This window comes from Liolophura sinensis, chromosome 7 (assembly GCF_032854445.1).
Source record: "Liolophura sinensis isolate JHLJ2023 chromosome 7, CUHK_Ljap_v2, whole genome shotgun sequence".
NCBI lineage: Eukaryota > Metazoa > Mollusca > Polyplacophora > Chitonida > Chitonidae > Liolophura > Liolophura sinensis.
The window spans coordinates 42624862-42637840 of NC_088301.1; the positions used below are offsets into that span (position 1 = coordinate 42624862).

General features: G+C 37.9%; 1 protein-coding gene across 1 annotated transcript in view; it reads left to right on the forward strand.

Moving 5' to 3' along the window:
* Positions 1-1988: 1988 nt before the first annotated feature.
* LOC135470936 (cadherin EGF LAG seven-pass G-type receptor 2-like) overlaps positions 1989-12979 on the forward strand; it is a 49410-nt gene continuing 38419 nt past the window's right edge. Inside the window, 1 exon segment of the mRNA XM_064749985.1 lies at positions 1989-6333. Coding sequence (XP_064606055.1) covers positions 2616-6333 — 3718 coding nt within the window. The 5' untranslated portion in view covers positions 1989-2615.

Sequence of the window (12979 nt, forward strand, 5' to 3'; positions counted from 1 at the left end):
TGGTCACCTTTGAAATACATGCACTTACATGTAAATGAAAAGACTTTATTTTAAATGTAATTGTGTGACTTCATGTTATATAGAAAATTGATTCCATGCTATTAAATGAACCCAACTCCTGTATTTATCGTTTCAGATCATCATACAGAGAGACGTTATGCAATTTCTTAATGGAGTAAACCAGTTTCAATGACTGAATTGTATTGATGGCAAATTGCCAGGTCTAAATTGATCAGTAAGAAATATCCTTATTTGCTGACAGACTAAACATTTTTAAATCATCCATATACGTGAATATTATTCACCATTATATGATGCTGGCACAGATCTTGCATCTTATCATATATATTGTTAGTATAATTTTTAGTTTAAACCGATTTACGACGTTTATACTTATACTTATACATGTACATTTCTCTTTAGATAAATAGATATATATATATATATATATATATATTATATATATATATATATATATATATATATATTATATATATATATATATATATATATATATATATATATATATATATATAGGCCTATATATATATATATATATATATATATATATATATTATATATATATATATGGCCATAATTACCCGCCAATATAATTATATTTGGTAAATTGAGATGACAACTGGTATTTAGACGCATATTGCATGCATATATCACATATACATGATTCCAAGATGGACAATAAGCGAGTTATACTAATTTCAAACCCACCTCTTTCATTGCCTTACAAAGTTACCACCTATATAATGTTAGCCTATATTGTTAGACTATCTATTAATACGGAAGTGCGCACGTTAGGCTCATAAAAGTTCATATATAGGCCCACAATGTTTGATGTATCACTGTAATATACCGTGTGTGAGTGCACAGTTTAAATCAGGATCCAAAGTTCCGTTATAACTGTTTTCAAATATTAAAAGTGTGTTCACGGACTTTTGCCAAATGGTAATTTTGACGTACGCCAAATGTTAATTTATGGCTTTTGAATTCTTCATTTCCGAAGTATAATTTCCCTTTATGAAAGACTCGTTCGGATGCCAATGCAAGGTGATGTAAAAAGCCATACTTGTGTTTAAAGGTATAAGAGGGGGGATAACTCCATGTTATTGAAGCTGAGAAAATGGACATTGTTTCATTTAATAAGTGGAGAATTTCTTATTACTCTTGCAAACCAGATGCACGGCCTTTTGCTAAAACTTTTAGACTAACGTGATATTTCACAGGTTATTTTAAATCAGGAATATTAACTTATGTCACCAGCAGGTAGTCTGTATCCAACTTTATACATTTGCAATGATAACTCAGTTTACATTACAGCAGCTAATCAGCGAAGCCGGTTTAACCCAATCATTACTCTTATGACCATAGTACCTTTAGATCTTTATCAAATTTCTTTAGAAAAATAATTTTAAAAAATCTTCAGGTGTAAATACTGATTGCTTGTTTGTAAAAAGTGGGACAATTTATTAAACATTTGTTTTTACCAATATTTTTTTAATTTGTGTCGCGCAATGTAATTTTAACACAGATTTAATCCGTGGAATGTAAAAACTGCCTTTCGCCACATTGCTCTTGCTTTTTATATCGTGAGATATGAATTCGTGAACAAAGCTATGTTTATTCAAGTTGTTTGGAGATATGGGGTCGACTAAAAAAGTGAGTCATAGGCAGTATTAATAATCAATAATCAAGCTCCTGTAGAATAATGTAGCACCATACTTCAATATATAATCCTACAGATACACTATCTCTGGATCCGACAATGAAAATTTAAACTGGTTAAGTTTTTCTAGCACCTTGTTATCAGTAATTATCGTCCTAGTTTTGTGATTAACGTGTAGGTGACGAGCGGAATTTATCTCATTTACCCCCTGTGGTGTGCAAGTGGTCAGCCAGTGCGGAAATGCACACCTTTGTTATGTCACGTGGGCTGCGGGTAGTTTTAACTCCCTACGATGCCTTGGATAGCACATGAACTATAGTTTCGCGATTCTTTTGTCAAAACTTTTGCATTAAGTCGTTCTTTGAAAAACTGTTAATGCTTTGCGACACCTCGAATTATATTGATCAATTTACAATGAGAGGTAAATGGAAATAGCATGAACGAAGCCTTCTATGGGGAGGTACTTGGAACGGCAGAGGTAAGTCTGGAGCAGCCATTTTCGAAGCGAGAAGGGTTAGAGCGGCAGGGAGAGTGCACGGGCAGGCTAAATTTTAAGTTACTCTCATTACGACACGAGAATGAGTCTGCCGTGAATTAGAATAGGGCAAGTCAACTCCTCTGAGCCCTGCTTGGGAGTTTCTTGTTAGTGTTGAGTGCATGCTTTTCGAAAACGCTGACGGTGGCTCGACTGGAGGCGAGGAAAGGCTCACTGTACCTGCGAGCGGACGGACACCTGCGGATTGCCAAGTCGGTAAGGGTGACGCTGTTACAACAACAACGCCCAATGTAATCCAGTGATTTCTAAGCAGTTCTTCAGTTGTGTTGTGTTACTAGAAGAATTGCGTTCATGCATTTCAATTTCTATACACCTGTGAACAATCTGTGATATTATATTTGCACTTGATCCCGTCAAAGACGAAAGCAAAGACTGAAAATGCGTGCAAACTCAATGTTGGTCACTTCAGACTTGCTCCGGCTGGCGTTACAGCCATGCGTGGTGATACTGTGTTTTCTCAGCCTTCTTCCCATTAGCCCTGTAGCATATCAAATTCACATATCTCATAGGGACTTGCCAAAAACTTTACTCTTCAAAGCCGGTCTACACCATGATGACTGGACATATCATTTGGACCAGTTTAGAACCTCAGAAATGGCTTTAAAGTATGTTTCCATAGATTCAACAGAAGGAAGTTTATTTTTAAAAGAAGTCCCTGCAGAGTGTTCCCAACATAGCACTCTGAAAATATATATCATTGCTCGTCACCGTCAATTGTCAAAATACCAGCGTGTGGAAGACAACAGTGCACCTGGAATTAGCCAGAACTCAGATATTATTTCCAGCTTTTCAGACATTCATGTGGTTATACCTGTGAACATGTTCATACATAGTGGGAAACAGTGCCCAGATCAGGTTGCAAAGACATACCCCCATTTATCCCCATTGTCAGTTATTGCTACAACTTCTCATCATTATGGTGCTTGTATTATGCCACACCAACCTGTGCTAAAAGTGCTCGATTTCATCCCAGCAGCAATGTCTACAGAATTGAAACAAGAGTGTCAGTTTCAGTTTTACCTGCATGACACAGATGACTTCTATGTTCACAATACAACCTCCAGGATTCATGCATTCAAGAAAGTTTGTGTTCATGAGCAAATCAGTATTCAAGGAAAGTTAACTTTAAATGGTGCGTGTGGTATTGAATCATTGTCTGAGTCAGGTGCCTTTCAGTATGTTATGCCATTCACTGTTACCATTCGTAAAGCCAAGCAAAGCGTTCCAACGATGAAGGTGGTTGGTGATGCTTACATATCAAGTTTACATAACCTCCATGCTAGGCTACGACGTGCAGCTACAAACACAAAACCGACCTTCCAGTTACCCCTGTATGAAAGACATATAGATGAGGAGCAGGCACCTGGTGTGTTGGTAGCAACAATCACTGCGACAGACCCAGACTCTGGGGATGCAGGCAGGTTGACCTACACACTGCAGGCTACTCGTGATGGTAGGAGTAGAAATATGTTTGCCATAAACCCTGTTACAGGCCGCGTAAACACAACCCAGAAACTTGACCGAGAGACAATGACCGCTCACTATTTCCATGTTATTGTGTCTGATTATGGCCGCCCTCAAGAAACTGCCACAACGTCTCTCGTCATTTATGTTGATGATGTCAATGATCATCCTCCGAAGTTTGAGAATGACAATTACACTCAGCCTGTGGAGGAGAGCATTAGCATAGGCAGTACTCTCATCACTGTTAGAGCTACGGATCAGGACACTGGTGACAATAGCCGCATACGCTATCGCATACTGAATCCTTCTGGACCTAATGACGTCTTTTCCATGGACCCAGAGGCAGGTAGCATTGTCTTACGGACTCCTCTTGACCGAGAAGTGATTAGTAGTTATATAATAAAGGTACAGGCTGTTGACCAAGGAGCTATCGCCTCCAGAAAGTCGGCAACGGCCACAATTCAAATCCAAGTTCTTGACCAAAATGACAACCGGCCTCAGTTCACGGAGTCTTCCTACCATGAAGTGGTCAGGGAGGATACTGACCCGTCTGGAAAACCAGTCATTGCCACAGTATCGGCAAAAGATAAGGACATTGGAGAGAATGGAGATGTTCGCTATCGAATCACCAGTGGTAACACGGACAACACATTCTCCATTGATTCCATCACTGGTGCCATTTCTCTTCTGAAGCCCCTTGATCATGAGGTAATAACTTCTTACCGACTCTACATTCGAGCCCAAGATAACGGCTCTCCACCAAAAACAAACATTACCACTCTGTTAGTAGATGTTCAAGATGTGAACGACAACAACCCAAAGTTCACGGCATCGTCATACCTAGAGTCGATCAAAGAAGATGTTGGTGTGAATTACTCCATTCTTCCAGTGGAAGCCTATGATGATGACTCTGGACTGAATGCGGAGCTGGTTTATCGTATAGTTGATCCTCCACCTGGGATGCCAATCACAGTGGACCCAAAAACTGGGTGGATTAAGACAAATGGTCAGCTTGACAGGGAACAGGCAAGAGCATACAATTTCCTGGTTGAGGTTAGAGATAAAGGCAATCCTCCAAGGTCAGCAACTGCCACTGTTGACATCCATGTCACAGATGTTAATGACAATCCACCAATATTTAACCCACGGGTCTACTATGCCTCTGTGTCAGAGGAAGCCACACCTGGTGTTAGGGTCACAAGCGTAACTGCCATTGACAAGGATGAGCGGGAAAATGCCAGACTCACCTATGATATCACCAGTGGAAATATAGACGAAGCCTTCAGAATATACACACAGGGAGGGGAAGGCATAATATCAGTAGCACGGGTGTTGAACTACAAACAGCAAAGTCGTTACATTCTGACTGTGCGAGGTAGTGATCCTGGTGGAAAGGTAGATACAGCGACAGTTTTCATCAACATCACAGATACTAATCGTCATCGGCCAATGTTCCAAAACAATCCCTATCAGAAGGATGTGGATGAAAATGTCAAGGTTGGAACAGTGTTGATAAAAGTGTTTGCCCTTGACAATGATGTAGGTGAGAATGCCCGCGTAACATACAGCATAAGCGGTGAGGGTTCACAGGTGTTTTCTATTGATGCGAACACTGGAGAAATAAGAACTAGATTGCCGCTGAACAGAGAAACAACTGCTGGCTATGTTCTCACTGTCACTGCTACAGATCATGGAAAACCTCCTATGTCTGATGTAACAGACGTGGAAATAAATGTAAGAGATAACAATGACAATGCCCCAGAGTTCCAGGAAACTCTTTACTCTGGCCGAATCTCTGAGGGTGCAACTGTAGGCGACAGTGTCATACAGATTACAGCGTCGGATCTTGACATTGGGAAGAATGGACAAATTTTTTACACGTTTGATAGCGGAAATGATGGAAATGGAGACTTCGAAATTGACCGCACTTTAGGGATCATAAGAACGGCCAAGAAGTTAGATCGTGAAAAGGTTGCAAACTACAAGCTTATTGCATTTGCAGTTGACATGGGTGTACCTCCTAAATCTACATCTGTAGCGGTGAATGTTGAAATTGAAGATATCAACGATAGTGCACCTATGTTTGAATCAGAAGTGATTAATGTGTATATAAAGGAGAACAGTCCAAGGGCGTCAACTGTCGGTCGGATAAGTGCTACGGACCCAGATGAAGGAAGTAACGCTCAGATTGAGTACAGCATCCAAGGAGGGCCTGATGCAGACTCCTTTCATTTGACCGAGCGCCCAGGTGAACCAGCAATCATAACAACAAAGGTAGACCTTGATTATGAGTCATCAAAGAAAATGTACGAGCTCATTATCAAAGCTGCCTCCACTCCACATTTCTCAACAGCTAAAGTTAAAATCTGGGTTCAAGATGTCAATGACAATCGGCCAAAACTGAACGACTTCACTATTATTTTGAACAATTTTCTGGAGCATTTCCCCAGTGGACCTATTGGCAAAGTGCCGGCTCATGATCCAGATGAGTATGATGTTTTACACTATTCGTTTCTGTCTGGTAATGAAGCTAACCTACTTTATCTGAACTCCTCCACTGGTGAGATACGACTGGATTGGCGCCTTAACTCGGATGTACCAAGAAATGGAACTTTCCTTGTCAAAGTAACAGGTACGTAACAAACTTCATTTTTATTTTTGGCCTATGCGGTTTAGTTCAAATTATTTGTGTTTTTAAATTCTGTTTTTGTGGGTTTTAGTAAAACATTGATGCTTCCATATGTTGTGATTTTATTGCTTTTTTTATTTATTATTTTGTTCCTTTATTTTACTTGTATGGTAGAGTACTGTGGAGTAACTGTATGATACCATATAGTGAAAGTTTCCTATGTATTAAAAGTGCTACATGTATGTACAAACAACTACTGCATTAAAAGGATTACATTTTAAAAACAGTTTGTACACTTTGTTATGTAATTATGTCTTTTGATAATTTTATAACATTTGTTCAATTCAGAATGCCCAGATACTGGATTCTAAATATTTCCAGGCATTTTCAGAGAAGAGAGATGGGATATGCATAATATCATATGTGTAAAATTGTAACGCCTTTAACATGCTTATTGAGGACTTTTTTGTATTTCGTCTAAATATTAGTTTTACCATTTTGTTGTGCAAGTAACATAAAAATATGAAAACATTTCATATTGGTAACCCAAGCATCTCGCCCCTAAAACCTTTTGACAGGTTCAAAAAGCCCTTGATCAGGCCCTGGGTGTAATGTAAGATCAAATAAAATATCATGTCATTTGTCAGCTGTTATCATCTTGATCCAGTCATAATACAGTATATCCTAAGATTATAGAGTCCAAGTAGAGTATCTTATCAGTTTAATAACCACATTGTCATGAATACATGTATGTACATGCTCAGAATATGTTATGAGAATTGTCATTTGTTATTCCAGTTTGAAAAGCATCAAAATTTCATGTTGCATATTTGGAAGGCTGGGACAACAAAGTCTTGTAGATCTGATCCTTATAGTGTGCGTATGTGCAAATATGGCGTAAATGCCAACAATATGCAAATTTCTTACATACTGCATCATTATTATTAATGAATGCCTTATTACTTGTCATCTACAGTTTGTGAGACTAGAACGTAGTGTGTCCTCTTAATAGTCTCCAACATTTACATGTACTTGTCCCTCTAACAACCCGAGGCTTTAAAGCCTGTAAAACTAGTTTTGTAGGCACGGCTGTCATATCTTATTAGGGTGACTAAATTATTCGGGTGTTAATCCTGATACATAATTCATATTGAAAGCCAGCCTTTCATATAAGTGTATGTCAAAGCTTTTCTGATAAGACAAAACTTAGGTTTTGTATCAGTTGTACATACATGTATGGATGTAATCTGATAGATCTTTTTATACATATACCAACATTGTGCCAGAAAACTTGATCTTCTTTTTAAATAAACTTACCACTTCAAATGCATGTATTTCACAGTCTTTATGGTCATTTGGAATCCATGTAATGGGTAAGAAGTTATTACGTTACAATGCTATTTGCCATTTCCTAAAATTTGATTTTGTAGACTTTTTTCAGACTCACCTGGCAGTTAAGGTAACATGTAAAGCTGTAGATGTAGAATTTAATAAGTTAAATATATGCATAGTTCCTATCTGTACATGTACTAGCATGATCTGTTTAAAAAAATTGATTGTGACTTTCAAATCGCTATGCAGAAAAACTTGATCAAATTTTACATTGGATACTGTTAGGAAAGATAGCACCTACATCTTGTAATTTTATGCATGTAACTGTCAGGTGGTAGAGGGGTACCTGGCATTTATTAAACTATGAAGTAATTTGAAGAGATAAGATTCTGATACATGCATGGTGTTGATGTTATGCATACAAAAATGAATCCGGTTGACAGCTGCCAGTGCGTAGCATTATTAAGTCATTGTATATATGTGTAGAGTGAAGATTTTAATAGCTCCACATGTGGCTTCTTAGCACCAGTGAGCTCACATAGCAAAAACAAAGAGACTACATGGAATGTATGAATTTATTGTATGTACATGTCTGTGGAAAATGTGTCCCATTGATGGTGGCTTATAAATATGAAGTGACTCCAAAGGAATCATTTTTTTTTTTTTTTTCAAATACAAGCCAGTTTGTTAAATTAACATGCATGTATTTTCAGGGTAATGTAATTCAGGTTTCAAATTCCACAGTGGAAGTGTATGGTTCTATATGGTTAGAACTTGCTACTTTGTCGAGTGGTTTGCCACACTCTTTGTCACTTGGCTACCTCTCATTGATATAAACCTTAAGGCCAGGCCCAACCTCTGACAGGCGGGAATGTAGGCTTGAAGATTTAAAAGCATTAGAGGCAGTGTTCGGTTTGTTTGAGAAAGAGTTGGCCGGAAAACACAGAGTGATCGAAAAGGAGTGAAGTTTTGCTCTGGTTTTAAACCAAACAGTTTTGTTTGCTGAGGAGGGATCTCTCAGATTTTCCCCTGTTTCTGTAGGACGTTTATGGTTTGCCCTGTTTCTAAGCATATTGACCGTAGAAAAATACAAATGAGACTGCTGATTATGCTTTGTGCTGAGGACAAGGCACCTGCATCTAGACCAAGTCTCAAAGGCAGGTATCTCCTCTGTTAATTGCTGACACAGAGTCACATGCGTGCATAGATAATGTCTTTTTAAGACATTTTGAAGTAAAGATTTATACAGGCTATAAAACTCTTAATTTCAAACATACGTGTAGTTCAGATCTATGATGGATGAGGACACTTACACGGGGCTTGTTTTACATGCAAGTCACAGTATATTGAAGTACGTAATGAAAATATAAGTATATGAATATGTAAGTACACTGTACTGAGTAACTTTACATGAGTCAGCTATTTCCACCTTTTTTGGGGGATATGAAATAGTTGCAAGAGTTTTTCTTATCAAGTCAGGAGCAAATGTGGCATGGAAGCGCTAAAGATAAATGAAGCCAAATCATATATAGAGGGAGTTTTCATTCAAAAACCCAGTGTCTTGTTTCCAAAAAATAGATTTATTAAGGGATTACATAAAAAATAAAACGTACGCTATCCTGACCATAGATGTTAACTAATTTGCTGCGGCAAAAACAACAGTGATTTGCGGTGTTCAGCTCTGCATGGGGCATTGGATAAGGTGCAAGGTGCATCTGGTTTGAGGTGCAAGGTGCATCTGGTTTGAGGGGCCAGGGGCATCTGGTTTGAGGGGCCAGGGGCATCTGGTTTGTAGGAGGCTTGTGCCTGTTTTCTGGAACTGCTTCACACTCTGTTTGGGGTGGGGAAATACAAGTGAAAACTGCATATGTATTAGTCATATTAGTCTGCCTAATAGTGAAGCCATGGGGTAAATGTGTACATTTTTATCTCTTTGAGGAAGATTTATGAGTATGTTGCATTTGGATTTCTTTGGAGAGAATTTAAAGACTCTGTACCACAAATTTTTAGCAAGAAATCTATGAGCACCAATCCAATTGAATTTTTTGCTATTTTAAAGTAGCCAAAATTATTACATTTCACAAATTGTTAGCCTTGTTTGTGCATACATGTATTGCCGTTTAATCTGATATTTACTGAAATGCAATAATTTGAGCTATTCTTGGTAAATATAGTAAACTAGGAGGCATTTTGAGTGAAAACTTTTTTTATTCAGTTTCATTGCTCCACTAAGTGTAAGTAAATCCTTTGTGACATATGTACATTACAGTATGAACTGAATTGCTCACATCATAGACTTAAGCAGGAAATGTGCAGGTGCTGAATTTTTTTTTGTAATGACCCTCTCGGGCTACAGTGAGAGCTTCTTTACTTGGCAACAGAGTGCTAAGTTACGTCTACCAGTGCTCAGATGTCTCACATTCCAGTTTTGATGAACATTGATGGAGCCAGCACATTTCAACAAGACACAGTTTACATGTACATGTATAAAACCTAAAGAGTCTGTTGCTATCTCTCACAGGGCTGTGTCATACCCAGGCTTTGGTGGCAGAAAGGTGGCTGTTGATATTTACAGATGGTTTGATGATTGTAGTATTTAGCAAATACATGTACATGAAGACCTCTGTGTGGTAAAATTTAACGAAGTTAGATACAAATATAGAAGAAAAAAAGATTTTAGTATCTCACAGTAGTACTTGTAGCAACCTTACAGACATTCATACACTGCGTGGATTTCATTGCATGTTCTGTGTCATATTCTCTTGGCAGCTATCTTCCTGACATAAAAGTCTGAGATAAAAATACAGATTTAAGGGTAGTAAAGTTTCATGGAATGTCTGTTAATATGGGCTAGGATAAATTTTAAGGATTAAGTTCATATTATTATGTTATTATATATTACACGTGCTGATATTTTATGTGGCTAGCCCTGTCTGGCCCTTGGCAGTTTTGGTGTGTTAGGTGAGCTCTACAAGGCTGTGGACGTACATAGATATTTGTCATTCAGGGACTTATTAAACTGGTAACTGTCAAAGCTTTGTGAATGAAATTCATTTAAAACTATGGACAACCAAGATTAATACTGTCTTTCATGGTTCCAGTTTTGCCCTTACCAAGAACTTTATTTCTTATGGGTTAAATGACTTTGTCCTGCTTTCAGTGGTTGATATGATTACTCAAGAAGACTGCCTCTAGTGGACTGGAGGTTAAGTCTACACAGTGCTGTGCAACAATGCTGATCAGTCTGTGTGACCTACGATTCAAACTGTACAGGTAGCAATCTAACTGTAGCTGATTCTAATGGCAGTCAGCCCAGATTAATGCAAGCTCTTAAAGGTCTATGCACAGTTGGTGATCAAGATTGATGAGTTGGTAAAGTTCAGTCATGGGGTAGTGAGTTTTGCTTGCAGGGATATCCTCCAGGTGTATGGTATCTCAAGCATTCACCACTGAGTCCAAGTCCACCTTAAAAATGCAGTAATCAGAATCTTTCAAGCTACCACTATTAAAACCAGGCTAAGCAACTCTCTGCTGAATACATACATGTGCTAGAATTTTACCTCAGGGAAGTCTGAGGGAAAAGGTGTTGAATAAGGATTCGCAAACTGTCTATTGGTGGCTTGTAACAGTAACCTTTGAAACTAGTGTGACATTTGCAATCCCTAATTCTCTAATAGCGGACAAAACCCTGACATATTGGCTCTAAAACCAGGATCATTCTTAATTTGTGAGGTACAAGTTTGTTAATTGTTGAAGTAAATAGTATGTTTTTGTCTTGCTGATTTGTTGCACTATTATTTACTAAAGCATACTAGTGTGTGATATTCGATGTTTGAACCTCTATAACATTTTAAAAAGTTTTCTTTGTATGTATTTACATGTACATACAAGTATACTTGATCTGGCGTCAAGGCTATGTTAAATGGTTAGACTTTGGTTGGTTTTCCCCTCACAAATGCATGTGTGCAACAGATTTAAAACAAGATTGCTTATTCTGAGGTGCACACGATAATCAATGTTATCTGTAGGTGTGGGTTTTTGTAAAACGGCTTCTAAGCTGTGCAGACTGCATATGCATGATATTCTGGCGTCAGCTGCAGGCAGTATATATGTTAATTAATCTGTGTAGCAGTCCTGAAGTCTGCTATGGGTGGCTGACTTCAATGTGTGTACATATAGTGGGCCAGTGGGCAGAACACCCTTAGGCTTCTAGCACTGAAATGATTGTTCACAGAGTCTCTGTCACCTCTAATTACTTATCAAACAAAACCTAGAGTTTGTTGACATGTAATGTTTCGCAGTGTCTTGGCTAATTACTTGGTTTATTTTCAGAAATATACACGTGTATCTGTTGCTACATGGACAACTAAAAAGATAGTTTTACATGTATTGTGTTCCACACTTGTTTTTCTTGTATGCAGTGTACACATACATGCCATAGTGAATTAGGTGCTGTATATATACAGGTAAACTATTTGAAGTCACTTGTCACTTTGTCTCCTGTATACAGGTACATGTAAATATGAGACAGAAAACTGATACATATATACATGTACAAATTCTAAGTTGCTTGTTGTCTTGTACACATGAGTTATTAGTGTTGAAAGTTGGCTTAAGCTAGTACCAGTGATACTAAATCTCCTTTTGATAATCAAATTAAATTTCAGTTTTGCTGTGATGAAGCATTTCTGTATATTTCTGCTCCTCAAATGAGAAGACATGGCAGGAAACAGAAAATGCAAAAACTACCTGTAGTTTTTGTACCACTCTTGGTGATTAGATTTTGAATTGTTAAGTTAGTACATTGTTAAGTTGGTACATTTACTTATAAAATACAAGTAGTTTGCATGTTTCCTTCATTCCATAAGTGCAAAAATTACAGATTTGCTCTTTGGCACTTTTGCTGATTTCCTGTCAGGTTTTTGCTTCACATTATTGGACAGCAACATCCAGGGCTATTGTTACAACTGCGTCAGTGACATGGTTGCCATTGATGTAAATAGATTTGTCAGTGACTCACCAATGTATGAATGGGCCTAGTTTACATTTAAGCTGAAATCTGCTGGTAACTTCAATGATTTAGTTTTTCAATTTGACACTTGAACTTGACACCTAGTGGTAAATGATTGTCCTAGCGAAAGAAAAAAATTTTTTTTTCACTCTCCAGTAGTTGAGGTTTTTGTGTGTCACCTTTTCACACCTGTTAGGTGGAGTGGCATGTGTGGATGTGTGCAAGAAGCCATGGTTTTGGCTGAGGGAGCTATGATCAGTGGTTGACCCGGTCTGCAGCTTTCTGTCGATTCCTCATATTTACTTC